The sequence below is a fragment of the Vanellus vanellus genome (genome assembly GCF_965231255.1).
Source record: "Vanellus vanellus genome assembly, chromosome: Z".
Taxonomy (NCBI): Eukaryota; Metazoa; Chordata; class Aves; order Charadriiformes; family Charadriidae; genus Vanellus; species Vanellus vanellus.
Window position 1 is genome coordinate 47573164 of NC_138908.1, and position 27418 is coordinate 47600581.

The 27418-nt window shown below is 51.0% G+C and overlaps 1 protein-coding gene across 2 annotated transcripts; it reads right to left on the bottom strand.

The window, feature by feature from the left end:
• Nucleotides 1-1025: 1025 nt before the first annotated feature.
• Nucleotides 1026-18146, bottom strand: KLF9 (KLF transcription factor 9). Of its 2 annotated transcripts, none has more exons than XM_082497108.1 (2): nucleotides 17351-18146; nucleotides 1026-4965 (listed from the first exon to the last, which is right to left on the bottom strand). In XM_082497108.1, exons 1-2 carry the CDS (start codon nucleotides 17817-17819, stop codon nucleotides 4733-4735), a joined length of 702 nt encoding a protein of 233 aa, XP_082353234.1. In that variant the 5' UTR covers nucleotides 17820-18146; the 3' UTR covers nucleotides 1026-4732. The 2 variants fall into 2 exon arrangements, with proteins under 2 accessions (XP_082353234.1, XP_082353233.1); XM_082497107.1 differs by lacking the exon at nucleotides 1026-4965 and adding an exon at nucleotides 16051-16393.
• Between the last annotated feature and the right edge of the window lie 9272 nt (nucleotides 18147-27418).

The following is a 27418-nucleotide window of genomic DNA, read 5'->3' on the forward strand; positions in this document are numbered from 1 at the left end:
CAGGCACCTAACTGGACTTACATATATGTATATTTATGTGTATATATATATATAAATTTCCTTTCTTTCCTCAGCAGAGAGGAGAAATTAAAATTAACCTTTTAGAAATTGTGCTGTCTGAATAAGTTGGTCAGTGTTCAGGGTCACACCTCCTCATGTCACTGTTGAACTCTTGCTGCCAGCATCCACTGGGGTGCATCCAGTCTTCACATGTCACACCTATTCCAGCCAAAATTTACATCGCTCCTGGCAAGACTATTCTGTAGAGTGTGTTAGATCTCAATAGCTAGAAACATCCTCCTAAGGCTAAGGCGTTCTCCACACTAGGGAGATTTTGGTAGCTGTTCCAATTAGAGCACTAAATACAAATATTAAAGGGTTTAAGGTTAAAATATTAAGGTATTAAGGTTTACGAACAATAAACTTATGGAAAGTCCTTTACAACGGGATTGCAGAGAAAGATGCCACAGCCCTTTATTCCTAAAAACAATGCCAAGCTAAAAAAAACTAACCCTGTGGTGAGTTTGTTCTATCTGTCCTTTGGCTGTCCAACCTGAGGGCAGAAAATTCCAACTCAGCATCAAGTCAAAACCTGGAGGCTGCTTACAAGTTCTGATCCAGACGCAGATGGCACTCTTCCACCCTTCCACCCCTCTGTCTCTGCCCGCATTGCTGGAGGGCTACATGTTCCCTCAAGTCCAGGGCCCCATCTTGCAAGCACGCTCTAGCACTGTTCCCATGTACCAGGTTAAGTTAGTTTGTGTAAGTAGTTGCTTTTAGCTAGTCCTGACCATAAATGTCAGTGAGCTTTCTGGCACAGGGCTCCTTGCCTTCCCTTCCTTCAGAGGCTGAGGGGATGGTTTTTTTCCTCCTTACATCAGCAACCCCTTCAAACCCATGGAAATCTCAAGGCAGCAGCGTGGCTGCACAGGCTGAAGCATCATTAGCTCATGGAGCAGCGACATGGTGTGAGGGAGACCACCAGTCTGAGCTCAAAAGCCACTGACAGAGACTTCCTAGGAGCTGGAGCACATTGGTGAGGAGACGCTTTTCCCCCACTGCAAGTTGTGTCTCTGTGTGCCTGCAGCAGCGGCAGAAGGAATAACTGTGAAAACACCTGGGAAAAGTAGAGAAACAAGACCCAAGCAAAGTAATGACTAGCACCACCAGGACCTTTGAAGCTGGTTCATACAACCACACGACTCATGGATTTCATCACATGCAGGAGTATGTTTTTTTCATCATCATCCAGACTGGTTTACATGACCACTCCTTGATTCCAATCATTCAAAACAACATTTGGGGTTTTTTTATTATTTTTTCTTTATTTGGACAATATATATATACATATGTACAAAACCATCTATGCCTACTTTTTTTTTTCCTTTTCTTTTTTTTACAATTTCATGTGATTTACAAAACAGGACAGCAAAATAACTTATAAAGGATACGAATACTGTACAAAAATAAAACTGATTAAACTGTTGGAAGTTGGTATTTTACAGTGTTACAGATCATTAGTCTGTAAAACAGCATTTTGAAGTGTATGTGCCCAGTCTGGTGTATGCTGGGCTAAGTCCATCTGCAAACTGAAAACAGATCTGTAATACAGGTCATGAAAAACGGTTCAAAAAAGAAGTATGTTGTATAGCTATACCTTTAAAGCCATGATTTCACTATAGTAATGAGCTTTCTTAACCAAGGAGAAGAGCTGTCCTAACTTCAGCACTATTAAGTATTTCCAAAATAGTACAACAAGTACATATGGTATTAGAGAACCTGATTTTCCTTTTCTTTTCCAACATTTGCAACACTCTTCAAAACTCAACTTCAGGATGCAGTTTATGTGTTAGAGCCATTGTTTGCTTTTACTAAAAGAATATCCCCAAAAACCCCATTTGAATAAAACAGTAACACGGAATCTCTGAACCTTATCATCCCCAATGTATTCCGTTAGTGGTTAATGAATCTCATTAATCCCGTCTGTCCAATGCTGAAATACAGCATGTGTTAGAGCAAATGGGTTACCGTTTAGGAAGGTTTTTTTCAGACACAGGATCTTGCCACACGCAATGACGACAGGCGCCTGTAGGTCCCACTGTCCCACGGACCAAAGTACCTCCCACCTGTTGATTCTTTCAGACTTTGCAGGAACAACGACGTTTCTTTAGCTGTGCATTCTACCCCAAATACGCAAGGTGGAAACCATAACTCTGGCCGTTTACTTCCATGTGTCGGTTAATGCTGGTAGCTAAGTGACCACAACACCTGCGCACTGATTTAGGAGCTGCTTATCAGCTGTGGCTTCCCATTGTGGTTGACAGGACGTGAGGGTGTCTCGTGTTTCACAGGATCAGGCCTTAATTTGCCAAGTGCTGCATTTGTCCTACAAGATGGCAACAATCCACATTGCAGGACGGACCCGAAGGTTTGCGTGATCTTCACAGAGAAGACTGAAGACAGATGTGCATGCACCTTTGAATATCACCAGGCTACACCTGGCCCTGACCCCACTCAACAAGGCAGCATTAACAGTACTGGTAAGCAGAACACTTTTTTTGTATTTCTAGATCAATAGAAATACTGAGGCTACCTATCCTTATTAGGAAGAACGTATGTCCTTATGACTCAATTTGGACACCACAAATTAAAGTTTGGTTTCTAAAATAAATGTTTCAAAAAGCTGAAACGGAGGTAGAAAGTGTGCTTGGTTTCCTGATGTCTTCACTGAAGAAAACACATCCCTTTTTACTCCACAGATTGCTCAATATCCCTAATGCCTTAAAAGCAGTTCTCTTTCACATAGACGGAATTTATCATGAACTACACAGGTAAAAACACTATATGCAAACTGATTTCTAATGCTGAAAGCCTTATACAACTGTAGAAGAAAACACTCTATTCTCTGAGTTCATTTTTTTTATGTTCGTTTCTAGGAAGCAAGCTTTTTATCAGGTAAACAATAAGATACTGTAATTGCAGGTGTACTAACAAGATTTTTTATGTACAGAATTTTACAAGATGACCTAAATTCATCTGCAGTGGAAACACTTTGGGTTTCAGTGTGATACTCACGAGATGAATTTGGCCCTAAGTCTCTATAGTAGGGCTGCACCTCCCCTTCCTCTTCTGGAGGAAGGAGTAAAAACCAAACAGGAGAAGAATGTTCCTGGAGAAAATAATGCGTAAACAGAGTTCTCCCCCCTATATGCAGTTGGGGAGGGGAAAAAAAAATCACCAATAACCTCTTACAGTTCATGATTTTAACATAAAAAAAAAAGATGAAATACTCAGCTAATGACCACCAGTTTCCCTTCAGTGATCTTTTTGCTCCTCTTAAAGAGCAAAACATAGCTTTAAAATAAAAGTAATATTGCCTTTATCACTATTTGATGTGCCACGCATGACACAGGTACAACGCACAGTACCAAAGGAAGCTTATGTCGTAAGAAGTATTACAACACACCTTCTGTGCTGTATTTCCAATTAGCTCTTCGTTTTTCCCCATAGTCTACAGAAACAGTGATCAAGAGATACAGGAGCCCTTCTGAAGTGCTCCTCACAATAACTTCAGCTGTTTCCATTAGCAGAGCGCTCTTAAGGAAAGGTCTACTCTCTCCATAAGCACACACAACTCCCATAGGACTCGGCAGGAGTTAGGCAAGGGTATGAAGAGAATAAATCTTTAAGGCAAGTGTAGGAAGAGAAAGAATCTTTAAAAAAGCAGCAGTTTATAAAGATGGTAGCTGCTGTTATGCTTCCATTCAAACAAAACACAGCAGAATAAAGCACTGTTAGTGGCATTTCTATAGTACAGTACTGTATTTATTGACAAATGAAAAGTATAGAATCAATTGAGAGACGTATGCTTCTGCTCCCACACCCCCACCACATTATCTAGGCTGACTTGTATTTTTCCAGGTAAGTGAATAACAGAGCTAAATACACATACTGTCAGAAAATGACTGAGCTGTTGTAGGGTGTTTTTTTTTTGCTTTAAGTATCTGCTTGAATTATACATGTTTTTACTGGAAAAGTGCAGCTTATATTCAAAAGTATAGTTAATACAAAGAAAAATTAAAAAGACCCAATTACTTGAATGGGCCTTCTTGAGTATAAATTCACCTTATCTCAGTATATCAATCAGATGCTATTAGTAACATAGGTAATGTTTCTCTTTAACAGTCTCTTTAAATGCAGGATCGTTCTGAGACAGGAGTAAACCCACTTCTACAATGTGCTATGGAGTTTTCTATCTGAGAGTTATTTATGTGACTCGGAAAGTGGTTTTACTCAACAAACTCTAAATACAAGCAGCATTACACTGTTCAACAAAACATGTTCATGACACAGCAATCACAAAGACCTTGGAGTCACGCTACTGTGGTGGCACAGGCCGGACCATCCAGCCAGCTGTATGTACACCAGCATCAATGCTTTACATTAGGGGAGGTGGTCACCTCCTCCACTGGCCATTCCCCCCCCCTCCTCTCACCCCGCAATCCGTTTGCTCCAGACCACTGTTCCCAGCGAAGGGTGGGGAGGGGGAGGACAGGGAGTGGGGCATGGAGTACTAATTTTGTTGTTTTTTTTTTTTTTAACCGTTGGCTACATGTGCTTTCAGATGGCGAGGGTGACCAGCGCCACGACGGATGCTCGAGCTCCGGCACGGAAGCCCTCACCTTGCCTGTCCCCCCTCCCTTCCCCTCCCCTCCCTGGGCCAGCCCTGCCTTTACAAGGAACTGCTGGAGCTGGACTTTTTGGATCTCTTGATCATGCTGGGGTGAAACTCGGTGTGGCGGCGGGCGTGCTTCGTCAGGTGGTCGCTCCGCATGAACCGCTTCTCACAGAGGGGGCACCGAAACTGCTTCTCGCCAGTGTGGGTTCGGTAGTGCCGGGTGAGCTCGTCGGAGCGGGAGAACTTTTTAAGGCAGTCGGGCCATGTGCAGGGGAACGGTCGCTCGCCTGTGGGGAGGAAAGGGTGACAAAAGATTTAGGGGGGCGAGGGTAATGCAGGGCAGCATGTACCAGCTTTGCTGAGGAGCCCGGGAACACTCCGTGGAGGGGAAAAAGCTGCTTTTGTTTCCTGCCGCGGTGCCAGCGTCTGTGGAGTTGTTGATGACTCGCTTCATCAGGTTTCAGTCTCACCTCCAGCAGAAGCCAAAAACCCCTCCAACTGCATGAAACTCGCGCACTCTGATGCAGAACCTTACATGACCCTGAGGACTGTCAAAACAACAGATGAGCTCTGCCTGTGCTGGTACGTTTTTCATGTCAGGCTCACTACGGCGGTTTGGGAAAAGGAGTGCCAGTATTACTCCTCTGACACTTCCATTCTGCTGAATAAAATAATTTGTAACCGTTAAAAAAGAAGACAAAAAAATCTTTCACCTAGGACAAGTCACTCCAGCCTGTGGAGAACCAAGCGGGAAGGCATCAGGGAGCACAGCGCAGCCTTGGGGCTGCAAACACGCAGAGCAAAAACAGTACGGATGCAGAGAGAAGTGTCGTGCCCCCCTCTCCTCCCTTCTAGAAATCCAAGCTCCTCCAGAGAGTAAAGGTCTCCCCTCAGTCTCTTAGATAGCTGATTGAAGGACGGGAAAACTACTTCGTTATTCACAGCTCTATCAGTATATATGTTTGCTATGATGGTGAAGAACAAAACCAAATACCTTAACCTAAACCCCACCACACCTGTGCTTTTAAAAACAAGGGTGTAAGGATTGAACGCTTGCTGCAATGTTCCTGGCATCCCACACCCCTGCAGTTCACCTCTGCGGGTTGCACAGGCTTTGCCTACAGGCACGGACCCGATGCTTCCTGACCGGCAAGGCTGACTCTAGTCCATGGCACAGACAGATATCAAAGGCGCTGAAGTTCACACGAAAGCTTTCAGTCACAGACATCATGCACCGCTGCAGTTTGATGCCTTAATTCCCTTTCTTAAGAATCTCCTGAAGGAAATATAAATGACAGCTACTGAGACAGCTATTTATAGTCAACCATGAAATATAAAAACTACCCCAGGAGTCTTCCAACTTGGAAGAGTTGGAAAGAAACTCAGTAACTCCAGTATTTCTTGGTACTGTGAAGTTTGGCACAACAGGCAAGCTTGCTCTGCGCTTACAGATCACAAAAAATGGAGTCATTCACAAGAAAGTGTGCCTTGGAGTCCTCCCCAGACACAATAGCAGTGACAAAAGGCTAAAGGCTCGAATGAACAGCCCCGACGCCAGGAGGACAACCAGCAGTGGGAAGTATGGCAGAGCTGCAGGGAGGAGAAAGGGGGCTCGGGGCGGTGACTGATGACATCTGAAAGGCCAAGGAGGATGAGGACAGACCAGCTGAGCTGGGATGTAGCTATGGCATGGACACAAGAGCCCTAGTGAGCCTCTCTTAAATATTGCAGCTGTTTTCACAGTTTAGGCTCAGAATGGTACAGTGCTCCCCAAGAGGCGGCTGCTCCATCCCATCCTGGCCAGCGCAGCTGGAGGAGAAGGACCACGCAGGTTACAACAGACCCTCGGGCAGCCGCAGCACAGCCACTTCCCTGGTTTCATCCCATTGCAATGTGGGTCCTCAGTCAGGGGAGAAGGATGCAGAGGGAGCCACTCCAGCCTGGTGCCTGCACCTGCCACCAGCCACTCTGACCTGGGGCTCTTTTCTTTTGTTATCAACAGGTTTCTTGGCTCCCTGCTGCATGCTCCTAGATGTGGTTGGAAGCCTTTCTGAACAACTACCACCTGTATAAAAGAAATTAATTAAAACAGTGCATAGGCTCACATGTGCATGACGGCCACAACGGCAGCTACCTGGCCGAGCAGCACCGGGAGCCCTACAGAAGACTTGGTGCCCACCATTCTCCCCTGGCTTTGCCTTGCCCAGTGCCCGCCCTTGGCGTCCAAGGCCAAGCGCTTCACTTGCACTGCTCTTTTGCTATCTATCTCATGGTTTCTGTCACAGCTACTGGAAGCAGGCAGCAGTGGGCGGTGCAGAACAGCTTTCTAGCTCCCCCCGGGGAACGTGGGAGAAGTGCTATACATCTTGCCTCTGTGGAGGCATCTAGTATATGGCTCTATGTGAGGCACTTACAATCCTCAGGCACCCTGCCCCATCCCCAGAAGCCACATTTCCAACCATCTAAACCTCAGGACAGCTCTTCAGCCTGCAGAAGCGCCTAACTGTGGTACAGGGAGAGTGGGTGCCTCAGCAGGATGGTGAGGATCACAGTCTGTGCAGCATCTACATGTTAGGCATGGTATTATCCAACCCGGGTGCCTAAAAGCAGTGTTTTGGATCTGGCCCCGTGTAGCCCTCGAGAAATTTGACTTTCCCCCAACCCACCCCCTTCCCAGAATTGCAGATGGGAAGACAAAATTAAGTCTGGGTGCAGCATGACCTCCACCATCAAGACCCCACACATGGGAGAGCCGCTGCGCACTGGGACGGTGCGCACAGCAGAGACCACTGCCAGAGATGAGCGGCTGCGCTGCCTCAGATGCACAAGAGCCACCACTGGCACCCGCCGCTGAGCCCCCGGGTATGGTGGTGGAGAACGGCTTCACCACCTCGGCAACGCAAGCCCGCGGAGGCTGTCACAGCCACTTTGGAAGCGCCTATGTGAAAGTAGGCCAGGCATAATCCCCAGCACCAGGACGCATTACACTCCAGACTTCTCAGAGCAGAGAAACAAAGGGGAGGGAGGCTTTTCCAAGCCCCCAGGGGTTGTCTCCGAGCCTGAAGATCTGCTGCTCCCCCGGTTCACAAAGCTGTAACCAATGACACCAGCCCAGAGGGACTTAATAGGTACAGAGCAGGGGTGGTGTGTGTGACCAGGAGGCTTTTTAGGCAAAGTAGAGATGTCTGAGGACATGCGATGATTGTCCGCTCAGCAAACCTTCTTGCCATTTGCGTTTGACACACTATTTTTTAAAGCAGCAGAGATGTTTGTGGAAGAGTCCACAGAGCAAACAGGTCTTGCAGCTCACATGCAGCTGGGCAGGCGATGTCACACAGAGCTGCAATGCAAGCTAGTGCTGCCTCCACCTGGATATATAGATTTCTGTGTTGTGTCTCAGTCAGGAAGTATCTTTTCCATACGATTTCTCTCCTTTAGTTTTGGGGGTAGTAAAGCTAAAGCTTGAAACAAGCAGAATGAACCATTGAAATGGGGTGCTATTCTACACCATTTCCTTTGGTGGCAGTATGCTACTTACATTTTAAGATATGCCTTAAACAGGATTTCCAACAAGAGATGAAGGAGTGGCCAATGGTGCATCACTATTCCCTAAAACTATGTGTGATAGGATCTGAACACAAGAGAGACAAGATCTAAATAATTTTCTTTAAAAAAAAAAAAAAATAAGGCATCTTACAGAAGTAACATGTAAACCAAACTGATTTACAGGTTATAGGAACAGGTGCATCCGCAGAAGTCCCATTCTTTGTCCTGTGTGCCAGCAGGAATGTCGTGGGAGACACAGTTTATGCTGAGCACAAGCTAATGGTGGCTCTTCACGGGTCTTCTCTGGAGTCCAAAGAACTCCTGCTCCTGCAGCCCTGGCTTGCTTTAAATCCCATACAGATATAAACATCATTGCAGATTCTTTTGATCTTTGCTCTCTCACTTCACCAGACCTTTTCTCCCTGTTCCTTCCCCTCACCCTCTATTGCAAAATGGTTAAGTTTCTTCTTTCTCCGTGAGTTTACACTCTGTATACAAGCTGCTTTGTATGACCTGAGGCAGATCCACTTTATTTTATTCTATTTCCATTTTATTCTGAATAGACAGTAAATTAGTTAGCTTTTTTTGCCCTACCCTGGGAAATGCCAGATTTTCCTACATTGTAGTCTTGAGCAGGAAGGGTTTCTGAGAAAGAATACAGAGTGGGCATTGGTATAGTTAATAGTACAGGTATCCTGATTCATCATCTGCCTTCTCACTAAAAAATGCTGCTTTAGATGTGGATGACTGAGGTTAGGAGCTGCAGTTTGTGGTGGCTTTAACAAAGATTAATTCATTTGGACAAAGCGATAGAGAAGTTCTGAGTGACTTTTTTTCTCTGGGAGGGGGAAGGCTGTGTTTGAAAAAGCTGAAGACAAAGTTGATGATCACGTACTCAGACGATTCTCTTGGTGTGTAACAGGACATGCACTAGGACTGGAGCAAGCTGAGTTTCGGTGGTGGAATGAAGTACTAATTTTACATGAATTACTAAAATTGCTGGAGCACTGGCTTTACAGAAGACATTCAGAGATTGCTGGTGGTATGGACGGAAGTCTGGCCAAGGTGAATGGTTTCCACTGTCTTCCTTGCTGACAGAAGTGAGGCTGGACACAGCCGTGAGTCCAGAGTCTGGCATCAGTACTAGCTAACGCAGAACAGTTTGCTGTCAAATAATGATAATGATGCACATGAACTAGAAAGCCAAATGGACTGTAGCTTCAGCTGCATGAATGGACACCTATCCAGGCACCCTTGACTGACCTGTGTTACTAAAGATAAGACCACCAAGCACACAGTAGGACCATGCCGCCTGGTATTCGTAGCAGCAACTATTTTAAGTATGAAAACAGAAGCACGGTTCAGAGCGTGATTTCTGGGAGGTGGTGTCTGTGCGCAACTCCCACTCTGCCCGGCCACTGACGTGGCACAGCTACCAGCATCTCCTGCTGCAGGGATGTCCACCCCTGAAGCCCAGCCCGACCCAACTCCAGCAAGGCTGACCCCTCCTGCCAGAAACCTGAAGCAGCTGATGGGAAAGAGGGAGAAGGGAAAGCACACAAATATGAGAAAGCCCAAATAGAGAAATCTTTTGCCACCAGGCTAAAGCAAAACTACTTAGCAAAACAGGACTGGCATAATCAGCTCTGCACAGTTCAAATGGGAGAATCTAATCCCCACCTTCATCTTCCAAGATCCTCCTGTACCTCTGTGCCTGCTGGAGCTTGAAATTTCCAAAGAGATCTTGGCATTCTAGGAATAACTGGTCCTGAACCACAATCCTTGACTTAAAGATGACAATGATAAGCATTTCTTTCTTTTTTTTTTTCTTCCCTGTGATCCCACTCAGCCCTCACTCTTGCATTTCTCAGTGTCTCCTGAAGTATGACAAGTTCTGTAGGTGGATGTCAAGAACATGGTCCAGCTTATTGCAAGAGGAAAATAAAATAAAAAAAAAAAAAAAAGAGGAAAATAAATTAAAAAAAAAGAGGCAGGCTATCTTCCTTGCTGCAGAATAGCTACTGCCCCAGGCCTCTCTCACTTTTTTCCCCCCAGTACATTGCTTGCCCCCTCACACCCTGAATGAGCAATTTCCCGTGGGACATGGGATTTTGACTGAGTATCCACACACGAGATACTCTGGTGAAGATCTTGTGCATCCACTTCTGAGCAGAACCCTTCCAAATGGTGTCCTGGTTTGAGGTAAGAGAGGACCAATTCTGTTCCGTAACTGTCCTTTTTAGCTGGGCCTCTTCTACCTACCGAAATTAACAGCATATTGTGCCAACTCTGTTTGCTCTCAGAGTGGTAAAACCAATGTTTATAGCTGACATTCAGGCATGGTATGCAGAGAGGCTCTTGCTTATACTTATTGCTATAACATCCAAGCCCAGATAACTTAGTTATTTGCTCTGCTGGAGGGTCGGAAGCGGACAACTGTAGAGGGGTCCCACCTGCGGGGAGGAGCAGACAGGACAGGTGACCCCAAACTGACCAACGGGGTATTCCATCCCATCTGCCTCATGCTCAGTATAAAAGCTGAGGGATCAAAGGGTCAGCGCTCTTTCTTCAATGGCCGGTGTCTGAAGAGGACTCTGTCTGCCTTTCATCCCAATCCTGAATGCAGATCCGGAATCCAGTTCCCGTCCATCACCAAGTCCAGCCTGGGACTGCCCCAGTGCCAGCTGGTGACATGACTGTCATCCTGGGAGCTTGATACAGTTTTGTATATATTATTTCCTTTTATTTTATTATTTATATTTCATTAAGTAGTTTAGTTCCTTCTACACTCATCAGCATCAGATGCAAGGGATATCTTTACAGCTTCCATGCCAGATCACAACCCTCCCTGCCTGCCCCTGGGGTGACTGTGCCTCCTTATATATCTATGTATCAGTTGGGGAAGCTACCTGGGAGAGGAGAGACCTCCCCAAAGCTCATCATAGTTAAGTCTATGCTCCTTTCCTATCCTACCTCTATTTGAACTTCCTCTGTTTTGCAGTAACACTTAAATATTAACCAAGCAATGGAGAGACAGCGGCTCCTACCCTACTTAGGGCACTTAGGTGGGATCAAAGAGCACTGAGTTTAGGCTCCTGTCCCGTCTGAAAGATTAAATGCTCACTAAGGGGAAACAGCTTTGACAGGGGAAGGAGGAATGCAATTTTACATGCATTCAGAAAGATAATAGCATTTTTGTCATTCCGCTATGAATTTATCAGCCAGTGTTTCAACAGACCCTTCCCTCAAGTTTAAGGTATTTAGAGAGTACTCTCATGCTGTTCACAGCCATCATTACTTCAATGCAGATGGTGAGCTACGCTACCACAAGTAAACACTATCTCAAGTGTGCTTTGCCATTACTACCCCAGACTCTGTCCATTTCATCTCTGCTTGGCCCCTCCCTGCTCTTCCAGCTGCAGGTTTGGGAGCTGCGGGAGATGATCAGCAGCAGCAGCTGACGAAAAGGAACGATTGCAGCTGCAGGGATCATAACAGCTGGGGCTGCAAGACACACACACATGCTAACAGGAGCGGGTGACACCCACCACCGGGTCTTCCATGCCACAGCAGCACAACGGCGCGTAGGAACTTGGTAGAGCTGTCTCTGCGATGCATCCAGCTGGAAACAGGAGTCGCACTCTTTTGGGTGGTGCCTGCTCACCGGCTTCTGTCCTACCTGTGCGCTTCTTCACGTGGACTCAATTAATATACAAACCCTTCTGGAGTGCCTTCCTGCTGTGACACATACACCTGCTTAATATTTTTATTATTTAACAAAAAAAAACCAACCTGAAAACAACTGGCAGTCGGGCAACACTGAACTTAATCCTGAGGGGTTTTGCCTACCTTACTCAGCTGGCAAGGCTTCTGGTCAGTATGATCGTGTTTCTCCAAGACCTGGAAACATGCCTACTAGAAGTCCAGCAATTTACGCATTTGCATTAACCCTTGAGAACCGGGGTTTCAGAGGCAGGTCTGAATTTAGCAAAAAAAACATCCTGCTGGCTCCACTTTCTGCTCTTCAGTCTTATTCTAAAGGATCTGGCAAAGTGACATCGCATGAGCTAGATAAGAGGGGCTTAAAAAGCTAAATTTCAGATTATGCTGCCACAAAATACTCAAAAAAGCTCCTAATGAGCAGAGGATTGTCAACAGTAACAGCATCTATATAGTCTGTTGAGCTAATGATGATCTAGAACACAAATAACAAAGCAGCACAGTCGAAACAAAACCAATATGGGGGCTGGATTGATGCCATAATATCTATAGATTGCAGCACAAGGCATCTGCAGCACTTATCTTTCCTTTCTACCACAAATGGTCCTCAGCTTCACTGTGAAGAACACCGACCTACAGGTACACCCCTCTGCCTACAACCCTGCTACCAAACATCAGTGAGAGCCAAATCCCAGGAGAGCTCAAGAGTCCATCAGCTGCCAGATGTAATAAAACTCTTGGTATTGTTTGGACCTAGTCTACATGATGGTGCAGTTGGGCTGAACAGCCTAGCCAAAGAGAGACATTTTGCACATTTGGTTTTTGCATGTCTAACCCCTTAATTAAGGGTACCTGATGCAGATAAGAACTTCCCATTGATCCGCAGCACCACGTATTGAGAAGCATCTGGGATTCGCCTCCTCAGGCAAGTAAACTCCTACAGGTCCTCTATGAGGAGGCATCTCACAGACTAGCTTTATAGTACCTTCTCTGTCCCTCTCTCCTGACCAGGAGGATCCACTCTCAGAGGCCATGTCCCCTTTAACTGGCCTGCATTCACACCATCATAGCAAATGTACATTCCTTAAAGTTTGTTTCTCCTGCCAGTTTCTCCCCCTGCCGGTATCTTGCCCTTTGCTCCGTGCTCCCTGCCCAGGCCTCCCGACTGAGATTGCTTGTTTACTCTCGTATGCCTTTATTTTCCCTGGAAACCCTCTGGCCTGCACATCCCTCTCTATTAAGCCTCCCTGTCTGTTCATCCATCCACTGCCCCTCCCCCCATATTTGAGGGTAATAATAGCTCTACACATTACCAGTCATAATCAAACCTCTGAAACTATCTATTTAGGTAAGTCTGTGCATTTTCAAGGTAATGCTCTGCATATCTGCCGTTCCTTGTCATTTTCTAGGCCAGCAGCATCCCTTGTTTCCTCCTGACCTCTGCACTGCTTCCAGGGCTCAGGTCTCCTGCACATCTTGCCGATGCGCCTGGGCCTTCTTCTGTGCTTTGAAGGGAAAGTCTGCAAGACTTGGTCACACCACCTCAATGTTCAAGACTCCCAGACACACCACTCATAATCCCTCCTGCCAGTGCCAAACTTCAGCAGAGTTGATGTGTCCTATACTCCCATAATACCATCCCATAAGGGATAGGGAAACCCGAGGTATGGTCATGTTGTAGAGCTACCCCTCCACCTGCTTTCCCCAGAAACGGTTTTTGGCTTGCGAGCTGTTGGGGGCAATGCCGTCTTTCCTACACCAAGTGCCACACACCTCAGAGATGCTACTGGAAACAGCTCACACAGAACAACCTTGCCTGCAATGCTCTTCCTGCTCAAGACACCAGAATGAAATAAATTCCAAGTTACTTTTGGATGGTAGTGAAGGAATAGGGGATGCAATAGCTCAGTTGCAGTGTTCTTCTACCCCCAGGCCTTTGCAAGTTAATGCGTTTTGAATGTAAGTACACATACATGACAGGATGAAGAAGTGCCTGATTGTATCGCAGAAGTACCAGGGGCCTGGCGAGGAATGAAAGGACTATCCCCCCGGTAAGGAGCAGAGTTCAGGCTTCCTTGGCTTCCTGCTACAAATCCTACTCTACTAAGTCACGCCAAGTTCAGTGGGATTAGCAGCACAAGCAAGGGGGCTGTTTGCACAAGTAGGATGTGCAGCACCATCCGCTGACCTGTTCTGGTAAGATCAACACAGAAGACAATTTCTGATGGATGGCTAATTTGGGTCTTCAGAAAGTTGAACTAGAGTCATCATCAAAGGCCCAAATTTCGAGCAACTAACTATACAGACAATTTTAGCCTCTAAAATATGGAATGCCTTTGAACCAACAAGTTTAAAGAATCATTAATAAGATACAGACCTGTAACCTCTGAGCATCAAGTCTTTGGTCTTCTACTCTTTTACCTTTATTTAGTATTCTATTTCTTGCTTTGCATTATCTTACCAAAGATGGCCTGGTGAGTTTTTAGATTCCCACCATTACACAGCACAGAGCAGTATTCAGAGCTTTCCAGCTTTCTTGGTTAGCACTCGTGAGTAAAGAGAGCTATGGCTAGAAGCAAGCTCTACGAATGGAAATCCTAAAGCCGTTTTCCAAGATAGAGAGACTGTGACTAAATATAAAAAATTTAAGACCAGGAAGCTTCTACTGGTGGCTGCGTACCTTCTGCCACTAAAGGCTACACAGCAGCAAGAAACCCAGCTGGTGGCCCAATGAAAAATGGCAGGTAGATGAAAGCGATTCAAGAGACTCAGATACATGAGAGAGAAATTATTTGAGGGGAAAAAAAAAAAAAGAGAAAAGAAAAGAAAATGGTACTAAGGAGGGAGCACTAATGCTCTGCAATACGCAGTTATGAATAACTCCAGAGGTCCCATTGAATCCCACTGTTGCTAAGGAATTGTTCTGCCATCTATAAAAATAATTAACATTAGCAGTATCGTTTAGCATTTCAGTTAGCTACAATTAACTGTTCACATTAGGAAGCTCTGAAAGTTCATTATTGCTGGATGTCTGTAGTGGTTTTAATCACACAGAACTACCGTGACGGTACATCAGTGCGTCTGAGTCAAACATCTCATACTCGGAGCTAAGGCCACCCACTTGTGAGCGGCACACGCTAAACCTCACACCACTTCAGGAGGTACTTATTATAACACTACTGCATACAGCACGCCATGTGGGTTGTACAGTACATTAATTTACATGTCATCACCCAGAATGCTATCCCAGCCGATGTCTATTTTGGTTCCCATATCGGGGTGGACATCTCAGCACGGGGGTAGTAAGTGGAAATGATGCTAACGCATTTTCTCTGTCACTCGTGAGCCAACATTTTGCAAGGCGCCAGATACATCCAGCCTCCAAAAGAGCATCAGCGCCACAGCCTTTGAGCCAGCAACACAACAATCCTTGGCACCGGTCCTGAGGTCAGTCTGGGGTCACCACTGACCATCCTCTTTCCCGGCTCAGGGAGACAGCCTTAACTGCCTAACCGCAGAGCTCACCGCTGAGCCACATCCAGTAATCCTCCCCCTTCTCCCCCCCATGATCTCTCCAGCTAAGTGGCCGGCAGGTCTGCCAGCAGGGCACAGGTAGGCAACCGGCACCGGGTCCCCTCCTCTGCAGTGCTCGTATGCCCAGGCACAAAGCCACAGCCACGCAAGTTCAGCTGGGGCTCCAATGTGGCCATGCCCTGCCCAGGCGGGTTTAAACACTACAGCGGTGCCCCGCGGTACGCTCCTTAGGTGAGAAAACTCATTTCGTACTTCAGCACTTACCATCACTGCTAACAGACAAAAATCTAGAAAAGAACTGCCATTGACAGAACAGACGTAAAGCACGTGAAATACGTGTTGGCAACGTCAGTCTCCTTTGATCCGCTCCTTTCCGTACTCGCCCACAACCCTTTAATTTCAAGCAATTTTTAAGCAGCCTCATGATGGCACCGTGACCCCGACCGCAATTCAGACACGTAAAGGTTTTTATTCAGCCTCTTGCACGAGAGGGTTTTAAAAAACAAACAAGAAAAAAACAAACAAAAAAAACCCCCACACCACCACCTCACCCAACAAACAGAAAAGTGTACAACTGCTGTCCCCGCAGCGCTTGGCCAGAGCCGGGGGAAGTACGAACCGCAGCAGCAAATAGATATATTTTATTTTAATCTCCAGGTTTCCATGTTGCCACACCCTCCAGATCCCGCGGGCGCGGAGGGACGGGGCTGCGGCCGCCGGCAGCCCATCGAGCCCAGCCGGGTCGCGATACCCTATCGGTTATCGGGCGGCGACCAAATCTCCCCGTCCGGTTTGGGCAGTGACCCGCTCCCCGGCGGCGGTCTGCTCCCTCGGGACCCCCGGGGGGGCTGACCACCGCGTTTCGGTGACGGGTTTTCCCGAGTTTTGCCCCCTCCAGCCTGCCGGGTTCTTCTCCTGCTGGAAGGGGTGGGGTGGGGTGGGGCGTGTGTGCTAGCGACACCCGGCGGTGCAGCCCACCGGGGAGCCGGGGGGACGCCCCCGCCCCGCCGCCCCCTCCCCGGCTCCGGCCCCGCTCCAGCCCCCCCCTCCCGCTCCCACCAAGGCGGCTCCGCCAACCGTCCAGCGGGGGAGCGAAACGCCGTCTCCGACGGCGGCGGGAGCAGCAGCAGCGGCGGGAGGGGGACAGACGGACGGACTGAAACTGGAGGGGGAAGGAACGGGCAGCGCACTCCCCCTCCGCAGCGCCGCGGCGGGGGCCGTCCTGCCCCCGGCTTGTTCGGGGCCGACGTGCCACGTTCTGCCCCGCGGGCCGTTCGCCCGCCCTCCCCCGCCCACACCGGCAGCAAAAACCCGATTCCCGCCGCCCCGGTGAATTCCTCACCGCCGCCCCGAACGGGGTCGGCGTCCCCCCCCGACCCCACCCCCGGAGCAGCCGCTGCCGCCAGCGGGACCGGGTGTTGCCACCCCCTCTCGGGACCCTCCCCGGTCGCCGCCCTCCCAGCCCAGCCGCCCCGAGTTTATTCGGCTGCCCGGCGGGGTCGGTCGGGCTCCCCCCCGGCCGGGGCAGGCAGGGCGCGGCGGGAGGCGCTGCCGCAGCCCCGCCCGGGGGGGCGCCCGCCGGACCCGGAGCACCGGTCCCGGGTGGAAAGGGGAAGAAAATGGGGGGAGGGAGGGAGCAAAAAACGAAGGCCAAAACAAAACAAAAAAATTAAATAAATAAAAAGAGAGGAGAAAAAACGGGGGAAAAAACCCACCTAAACCACCCCAAAGCGGAAAGGGAGGGCGGCGGGGGCGCGCAGAGCTGCCGGGCGCGCCGCCGGGCGGGTTCATCCGAGGACAAGCGCTCGCTCGCTCCCCTCCGCCTCCCGCCCTCCCTCCCTCCCTCCTCCTCCCGCCGCCGCCGCCGCTGACCTGTGTGCACCCGGTAGTGCGCCTTGAGGTGGGAGGACTTGCCGTAGACCTTGCCGCAGCCGCTGTAGGGGCACTTATGCCGCTTCTCGGCCGCCAGCTTCCCCTTGGGGGCGGCCCCGGCGGCGCGCAGGCGGGGGGGCGGCCCCGGCGGAGGGCTGCGGGGCGGGCTGGAGCCCGGTTCGGTGGCCGCGTCGCTGTCGGAGCCCGCGTCCTCGTCGGGGCTCTCCACGCTGTCGCTGCAGACGGAGGGGGCGGGCAGCGGCCGGTACTTGTTCAGCTCCAGCAGGCTCTTGGCGATGGCCAGCAGGGCGCAGTAGTCCTTCCAGGCGTCGCGGGGGTCGCGCAGCTCCCGGGTCGCCTCCCCTTCGCCCGGCACCTTCAGCCGCGCCGCTTCGGGCACGGCGGAGCGGTTGGAGATGGAGACCAGGCACTGCGCCGCCACGAAGTCCACGTAGGCGACGGCCGACATGGTGCGGGGCCGCTCCTCGACGACCGGTCCCGGAGAGGGGGGTGTGTGTTGTGTGGGTGTGGGTGTGTGCGGGTGGGTGTGTGCCTGCTGCGGGGCGCCCTCAGTGCGCGCCCTCCGGGCCGGCGGCGCCGCCGCCAGCCATAGCCCGCCCGCGGGGTGGGTGGGGGGGTGGGTGAGGGGGTCCTCTGCGGCGCGGAGGAGAAGCGAGGAGGTGGGTGTGTGTGAAATAAATAGCGGGGCGCCGGGCAGGTCCCTCACCGCCGCCCCCCGGGGGCGGCGCGCAGCCGGCGGGGGGGAGCGCCGCCCGCCGCCCGCACGACCGGCCCGGCTGCGGCTCCTCCGGCTGCGGCTGCGGCTCCGGCGCGGGGGCCGGGGGAGAGGAGACCGCCCTCCGCGCGCCCCCCGCGCCGCGCGCCGCCCGCGTGCTCCTGCCCGGGGACGGCCGCGCCGAGTCCCATCACGTCAGGTTCGGAGCCCCCTCCCGCCCCCCCGATTGGTCAGCGGGCAGGGCCGGCCGGCTCTGTTTACCTTCTCCCCCCGCCACTCACAGCGCCCCTTTTCTAAGGGGGGTGTGTCCGCCGGGCGGCCGCCCCGCCAATCCCCGCGCTCCCTCCCCAGGCCGCGTGCTACTCCGGGCGCCCCGCCGCGCCTGCTTAAACGGGCGACGCCGCAGAGACGCCCGCCCCCGCCTGCCCCCCGCCGCCGCCGCCGCTCGCTCCCCTCCCCGCCACCCGCCGCCCCCGCTCCACAGCCGGGTCGGGGGCGCCCCCGACCGCGGGTGGGGTGGTCGAGGGGGGCTAGGGGAAGCGGGGGGGGCAGGTCGGGTGGCACCGAGCGGGTTAAGTGCCTTCCCTGGAAGGCCTACGGTCCCAGCAACGGGCTGGCCAATGGAAAGTGAGCCGGCTGATGTCACTGGCAAGGCCCCCGCCAATCAGCGGCGCGGCTCCCAAGGGTGCGCAACCACTTGTAAAACCCGGCGGGCGCCCGCGAGCCGCCCGGCCCCGCCCACCGCCCCGCGGGCTGCTGCGCGCGCGCGGCCCCGGTGCTCCGTGCCGGTGCCCCGTACCGGTGGCGGGTGCCGGTGGTGCGGCAGAGGGCGCCCCCGCCCCGCCTCGCGCCCCGGGGCAGGGCCCCTCCCGGCCCGCGGTTCACGGTGGTGACCGAGGGGCCAACCGGAACGGGCGCCCCCCGCCCGGCCCCGGGACGAAGCTCTCCGGCCGGGGCTGCCCACCGGGCCCCGCGGGCAGCGGAGCGGGGGGACGGTCGGCGTGCAAGGAGTGGGAGGCCGCCCGCCCTGCCCGCGTCGGCCGGAGAAACCCGGTGGCGTTAAGACGTTTCGTCGGCACCGCCGAGGCGCCTTCGGCGTCTTCGGGTGCCGTGATGGCAGGTGGTGGGTGGGGCAGGCGGACACACCCACCCCACCCCACCCCACCCCACCCCCACTTGAAACGAAGCCGGGACAGCCACGTAACGCACCCCACATCGCACCCACGATTGCTTGGGCAGGTGGTGGAGGGAGAGAGGGTGAGAAATCATTTTTCCAGATGGAGGAAGTATTCCTTAAAAAAATAAAAATAAATTTAAAAAATTTTAAAAAAAGGGAAATAAGTTGCCACCAGCCTTCAGCCAGCAGAAGCGAGCTCCCCAGTCATCGGGAGAGAGCGCCGGCAGCCACCGCAGCCCTCCCCGTCGGACCGAGGGGTTTCACCGCCCCCGTGCGCAGCCCAACGTGCCGAATCGCGCCTCGGCGCCCTCGGCTGTCAGCCCCATCCTTCCCCGCACAGAGGGACGGGGCCCGAGTGGTAAAGAGCTTTATGGATTGCCATTAATCTCTTTAACTCAATACGGGGAAGCGGCTGCGGAAATGAGGCAGCGCTGCTCTCTTCCTGCAGGAAATAAAAGCGAGTAGGTGTCAGCCATTTTGTCGGCTAGCACGCTGAATTTCTAGGTACAACCTCGGGCAATAATAATCCTTCGCCACGCGTAATGGGTATAAGGCTGGAATAATTTTATGCATCCTGGCTGGGGAAAAAAACCCACAACCAACAAGCCAAACCAAAGAGTAAGTGGCTCCATCCTTAACTGGATCATCTGTAGGGTGATGAAGATCAGATAGAAAACACGAATGTAGCAATTTACCTACAAGGCAGCCATCAAGGGATGAATGTCGCTTTTGCCCTGTTCTCTCAGCACTTTCCCTGGCTGATCCGGCATCCATCGGCCTCCGGTGCTCAGAGGTCATGATCTCCAGGTCTGATGGGAAGGAGGAACAGAAGGGGTTGTTTTTCCCATACCACTAACACTGTCAATAAATACGTATTTTTCTGGTTAATACCCGTGGGTGCAGCCTTCTCTTTCCTTCAGAGGGGCAACAGCATTTTCCACAGAAAGGTCCCCCCCGCCCCTGTTCATTAATCTGGATATCCAGGTCGTAGCATCAAGTTGCTCGCTCGTCAGCTTTTTCCACAGCACTTTCAGAACTTCTTTGGCTGATGCCGTCCAGAAGTTCCCTTTAGAAGATATTGTCATCTGCCTTTCAGTGACACAAAAGTCGCTTCCCAGAAGATGACTTGCCTAATCCAAGTCTGATCATCACACTAACAAACCCTCAGCTACATACCTCTTACATTAATTTATACAGTTCAGAGAGGGAAGTGTTAATATGCAATTAAAAAAAAAAAAAAGCTAAACCATTTTTTGTTTTCTAGCTTGTTTTGTTTTAAGCTGACTCCTGGCATGTAGTTTAAAGGCTGGAAAATAATCTGTGGCCAGTTCCATAATGAGGAAGCATACCGAGCTTTTAAAATAATTCCAGCATGCCTCCAAGAATACATTGCCTATTAAAAACAAAATAACGCCTTTCATTTTGATGTATGTAGTAGTCCAAGGCTCCAAGCTAATTGGGTCCAAATGACACTTACGAAGTGATGCCAGCAGAGTTTTATACTAGGAGACGGTGTCAAAATGACCATGGCTTACTCTCTGAACAACAGAACACGCGTGTGCCGGGGAACGGGATGGCGCTCGCAAACTCCTGTGCCTGCAGACGCTCCCAATGATAGGGGCCATAGCTTGGATGCGACTGCAGCGATGGCAACATTTGGATTTGGTTTCAGAGCATCCATTTAATCCATAGCTCAGTTTTTAATTCGTAGCAAAGCTAATTTTTTTTCAGTACCTAGGCTAATCAAGGATGATTATCGTAGCTTGTAGAGATAATAGCTTAAACCCACAACAGCACTTTGATACAGCCCTGACCCCTCGGGTGCCTTCGTCACCAAATGGCACCCGCTTGTCCAAGCCTGGAGTCCAAATCCAATCCACTGTTGACAGCTCCAAACCAGCTCCTTGTGGGCAGATGTTTGCCCTCTGCACAGTACCCCAGGTACGGGGACATGGCACATCTGGCCGCTCCTTCCCGGGCGCAGAGCTTCACTGGTGCCGGGGTGGAGGTCATCCACGGCAGTTTTTGAGGCAGCTGCTTTTGTGGTCGGAGCTGGAGGAAAGGCGCACAGATGGGAGGAGGGTGTGGGGGGTGGGGATAAACAAGGAAAACAGTGACCCCCAGGCAGTGAGAAAGGCACGGGTGAGGGCTCGGGTCATGACCAGGGGCTCACACGTGAGGGGAGGACAGGGAGAAGTAGCAAAGAGGGAAATGAGAAGTGAGATTTGAAGAAGGAGAGGGAGAACAAGTCCGTGTGTTTGTGCATGTGAAGGAGAAGTCCATCCGTCCTGCGGCTTTCCTTAGCAGACAGATGCGCACACGTCCCGTGAGAGGGGAGGCTGCGGAGGAAGAAGAGCTATTTATTAACTTGGAGGCTTTAAAAAATGTCTTCTGTTTTCAAAAGCAGAAGTTTTCAGAGTAAAAACCGTGCCAGCTCTCCTTTTCTTCACGGCCCCCCAAATCTCCTGCACCCTGATCCTGTGCTTGATGTTAGCCTAAAACACTGCACCCTTTTTTTTGGAGGAGGAGGATGGCACCCAAGCACCTGGCCAGCATCCTGGGAGAGACCCGCAGTCTGCGGGAGCCATCAAGTTTTTATGCCCCAAAGGCCCCTTCATGCAAATGACCTTTAGTGTTGCTATGACCAATAAGGCTTTCTCTTGAGGAGCAGGCGGGCACATAGGCAGCGGCAGGAGTCAGTTGTTCTGCTCCAAACCTTGTTCAGTCGCTTTCTGTGGGCTCTTCTACAGCGAACCAAAGTTTCTTCTCTGATGGTGTCTTCCTGCCAAGACAAAATAGAGAAATCCATCCTGCTTCTCTATTAATATTTTCTCATATTTTGAGGGCCAGTGGCTCCAAGCGTCATTCCAGCTTCTGCTTTGGCTTTTCTCATTCTCCAAGGCCCTTGAAACTACGGGTGGTATCAGCTCCATACAACTTGACGTGATGCTGAGGACCAGTCGATAGCTAGAAATGGCTGAAATTGCATGCCAAGAGAAAGGTCCGGTTTGCTGACCTGTGTTCTTAAAGCCTGTGTGACCGTGCTGAAAATTTGTTATGTGATTGGTATTCTGGCATAACAGAGTGGTAATTCAGTGGTCATATAAATTTAAATGTTCATATAAATATGAACACGTGAAGTGTTTTACACATACGTGGTGTCTTTCTTATCAGTGTGTTGCCCAGATTGGCTGCATATATTGTCAGGGAAATACGGAAACCTCTTCCATGGAACGGCAGCAGCTGCCCATTGCGAAGCCTGGTGCGGTAGGAAGGAATCGTTTTAACCTTTGGAAGAAATGCGTCTCAGTCACTCGAATGCTCGGGGCGGACAAAAAGTTGCTCTGTTAAAAGCCATCTGAAGTAACAGAAGCCCTCAAAGTTGGCTTTGTAGATCAGAAAGGGAAAACGAGAGTCAGCACAGCTGATTGCCACATAAAGGCTTGCAAGACACAGGAAGTATGCTGAAACTTAGTTTTTACCCTAGCGAACTGGTCTTCCATGTTAAAAGCAGCTACACAGTAGAAGGCTACTGACAGAAGATGCTTCTGGCCTCAAAATCCAGGAGTATGAGGATTAGTGGTCTCAAATTCAACTTTCTTTAAGAACAAGCGTTGTGGATGCAGAGCTGTATTGGAGAATGCGCTCCTTCCCTGTTTACTACTGAGTGTGGCAAACCATTTTCTACTCGGAGAATTAGCGTTTCTCTCTTCTTATCTTCAACTTCTTCCCATCTAATTCCATCCATATTCTGCACAGTGGGATCTATTGCAGCTGTCGGTCTTGAGCTCTTTGTGGTATCTCCTGAATCACAGCTGACGTCCTTTAACAGCGACCGATTCTGCTGATCCTGAACCTCGGAAGGAAGGACAACTCCTCCCTCCTGGGGCTTACCTCTGCAGGTGGGAAGTACACCAGGAGGGTGTCTGTGCCTCAATGAAATCGCAGTCCACGTGGGCACCAGGGATCTGGATTTAAACCCGTTTTGGGTACTGGTGGTGGTGTAGCCATGGCAGCACTGAACTCAGCGTGGGCTAGCTGCTTGGGTACGCACCCAGGATCGCAGATGGATTTTACAGCCTGCATCAGACACCATCCTGCAGCGCACGTATGGGTGCGCGAGTCCCCGGTTGGAAAGCAGAAAGCTAGACTCAAGTTAATTTGGGAACGTCTGCCTTCGGCTGCAGCGAAGCCATCCAATGGAAAAGGAACCAGCGGCAGAGCCAGCACGTAACACGCGTGGGGAACACGGCCTGGGGATCAGTCACGGTTTACAGTGAGGTTTAAAGGACATGATTCCACTTGGTTCAATGGCTCACACTGTTTTCATAAACTGACGTCCACCCCCCAAAAAAACCCAAACCCATTCCAGCCCTTGCTTTCTCAAGATTTGTGCCACTGTAGCGGGTGAAAATAGCTTTTTTGCCACGTCCGCCGGGAGACGCTGGGTCAGACCTCTTGACTGCTTTTGTCAGCGAGGCCTTCGAAACACCTGAATTAACATTGACCCGACAGCCGTCGGGGTAGCTCATCCCATCCCACCACCACGATACTGGGATGAGGCGTTGCGATGTTTGATTAAAAAATAAAGAAGAAGAAGGAGAGGGATGGACATGTAGGGAGATGGCGCGCAGCTGGCGCGCTTTGAGGAAGGCGCTGAGGTCTTTTGAGGATGGAGATGGATCTTCCATGGTCAGGGGGGTCGGTCACAGACCCCAGCTCGGCCCCTCCGCCCGGAGACGGAGACCCTGGACCTCGCCGAGGAGCCAGAGGCTCCTCGGCGAGGTCCAGGGTCTCCGTCTCCGGGCGGAGGGGCCTCCGGGCAGCGCTGCCCGCCCTTCCCGAGCCGCCCGCAGCCCCGCTCCGCACTGCGGGCTGCAGGCGTACGTGCGGCAGCTGCCTTCAGGTGGGTCCCACCTCCTCCTGGGTTGCCATCGCCGCTTTAAGGCGCCGGAGCAGGCAGGGGGAAGCAGGCGACCGAGTTCATCTGAGGACACCAGCCCCAGTTCTCAGAAATCCCCGCGCTGCGGGAACATCGAGCTCCCGTTACCGCAGTTGAACAAACTGCCCTAGATCGGGGGTGCCGGGACCGCCCCCCTCCCCCCCCCCCCTTCCTTCTCCCCCCCCTCCCCTCTCCCCCCCCCGCGATCGGCCCACGTGAGCCGCGTGGAAACAGCCCCCCCCGCCTTCCCCCCCCCCTTCACGGCCCCCGCACCCGCTGCCGCGGTGACACCGCGCTCGGGGGGCTTTGCGGCTGTTTTCCTCTCCGTGCTGTATCACGGCTATTTTATTTTATGGCTTTTTGTTGTTGTTGTTTGGTTGGGTTTTTTTTGTGGTTTGGTTTTTTTTTTTTTTTCGTAATTATCAGTAGTATTTTTTATATTTTATTCCCCCCCCCCCCCCCCCCCATCGCGGGGAGGCCCTTACAAGCTCATGGCGTCACCCTTATCAACCCTCGCCACGGCCACCCCCCCCAAAAAAATTATACTTTTTATACATAGATATAATTTAGATGTATATATATATAACAAATATAATATATGCACTATATAATATATACTATACCTAAATACAGTATATACATATATACACGTCTTTCTGTATTTTCTGTATTGTATATAATAAATATACACCTATCGTACATGCATATTACATATATTATTACATATATACACATATGTACATTACATATACATATATAATAAATACAACATATACATATTTAAATAATAAAGATATGAAAGATATACTTAGTTTATTTTTTTCTGTTTTTTTGTTTGCTTGTTTGGTTGGTTGTTTTTTTTGGGGGGGAGTTGGGGGGGTAGGCAGATCGTAGCATCAAACCGCAGGCGGGGCGGGGTGTCGGGGAGCGGGGGGCTCTGAGGCTGTCAGCCTGCGGGAGCACGTTCATTTTTTGGGGGGTGGTGGGGTGAAAGGGGTGTGTGAAGGTTTTTTTGGGGGGTGAGGGGGGCGGGGTGGCTGCTGCGGGTTATTAATAGCACCGCGGCCGCGCCTCTGCCTGTGCGGCGGAGATGCCCCAGTCCCTGCATCCCCCCCGCCTCCTCCAGCCCATCCTCCTCCTCCTCCCCCTCCCCGGGAAGGGGACGGGCGTCCTCGTCGCTGGCTCCGCCTCGCCTCACCTCGGATGCCCTCCGCCGCCGCGCTCGCCCGCCGCCTCCATCTTACGCCCGCCCGCCCCCGCGGTGGAGCAGACGGGGCGGTCGTTTCTGCTAACATGTCCGCCTCCCTTCGTCCTGCTCGCCCGCCGGCCCCGGGACCCCGCGGCTCTCGGCGGGGGAAGGCGGCATAGCCGCCTTCCCCCGCCGAGAGCCGCGGGGTCCCGGGGCCGGCGGGAGGGGGTGCGCTGCCCTGTCTCCCCCTGCCTAACCCTACCCCCCCCCCCCCCCCCCACCTCTCAGCATCCCCCCTTTTCTCTTTTCCCGGCCCACTATGGGTTTGTGATTTCCTTTGCTGGGTGCCGTGGGTTTATTTTGGGAAAAGGCGGCATTTCGCTGCAGAGGCACCACCTGAATGGGTTTGACGCTGTCATTGCTTGGAGTCGGGTTAACCCCTCACTCGGAGGGCCTTGGGGCTGAGATGATGTCACGTTAACCCCCTCGTCAGAACTCAGGTCGTGTCATGTCAGCCCGACTGAGACCATGTTGCATTAACCCATCACCAAAACCAAGATGATGCCACGTTAACCCCTCACCAGAACTGAGACCATGTCACATTAACCCCTCACCAAAACCGAGATGATGCCACATTAACCCCTCACCAGAACTGAGACCATGTCACCATAACCCATCACCAAAACTTAGACCGTGTCACATGAAGCCATCGCCAAAACTGAGATGTCACATTAACCCATCAAAAAAATTGAGACCAGACCGCATTAACCCATCACTAAAACTGAGACGATACCAAGAAGTGAGGAGTCACTTTCCTGCTGCAGTAAAGCAACAGTGGTCCTCTACCACAGCGCCAGGACCCCTTGCACTTCACCACTCCTCCTGGCCTCAGTGCACCCATAGTTCCTCAAAGGGTTAATTTTCTGCAAAGCCTGCACAGCTAATACAGCAGGTTATTCTCCTTTAACTGAATTGTTCAAGATTTTCTGCGTGACAACAGTTCCTGACAAGGAGGCTTCAGAGAGGGCGAGAGGCAGGGAACAAGTCGGGGAACGCTTTTGTTGTATATCCTGAAGATCAGAGTTATTTTTTAAATGTTGTCCAATATGGTATTTGGTTTCCAGTTACATGCAGAAATTTATCTCCTTTCCCTCCCCTTTACTGGTGTTTTTCATCAGAAATAAAAGTGGTGTTGGGGTGGGAGGGAGTGGGTGTTGTCTGACTTTACATTAGACTTTCCTAGCGTTCTAGCTGAAAGTGAAGACGTTTGTATTTTTCTCTCTGGACAATTCTCCTCGGGAAGCGAGGATCTTTTGCAGTCTCCCACCATCGCGTTGCTACTACTGCAAATCCTCCAGCAGTGGGAGTCCTGAAGCATCAGCACAGGCTGGCTTTGGAGCTTTCTCCACTACAGTGCTGGGAAGCCATGCTGGATGCTGCAACTGTAAAAGTACTGCCAACTAAATTTACCATAATGTTGTAATCGCTGCTGCTGGTGGCACCACGCAGCTCAGCTGTGAAAATTTTACTTAGGAAGTTTAATTCTTCATCAGTAGAAATTCTTTCCAGACAAAATAAGTATCTGGTAATCAGCTTTGCGGTACGAGGCTGCGGGGGTCCTGCTGGACACCAAGCTGACCACGAGCCAGCAATGTGCCCTTGCAGCAAAGAAGGCGAATGGCATCCTGGGCTGCTTTAGAAGTGTTGCCACCAGGCCGAGGGAGGTGATCCTTCCCCTCTACTCAGCACTTCTGGCCACACCTGGAGTGCTGGGTCCAGTTATTGTCTCCCCAGTACAAGAGAGATGTGGACACAGTGGAGCAAGTCCAGCAATGGGCCATGGAGATGACGAAGGGACTGGAGCATCTCTCCTATGAGGAGAGGCTGAGAGAGCCGGGACTGTTCAGCCTGGAGCAGAGGAGACCTGCTCAGAGCAGGGGGGATCTTGTTAATGTGTACAAATACCTGAAGGGAGGGTGCAAAGAGGACAGAGCCAGGCTCTTTGTGGTGTCCAGTGGCAGGGC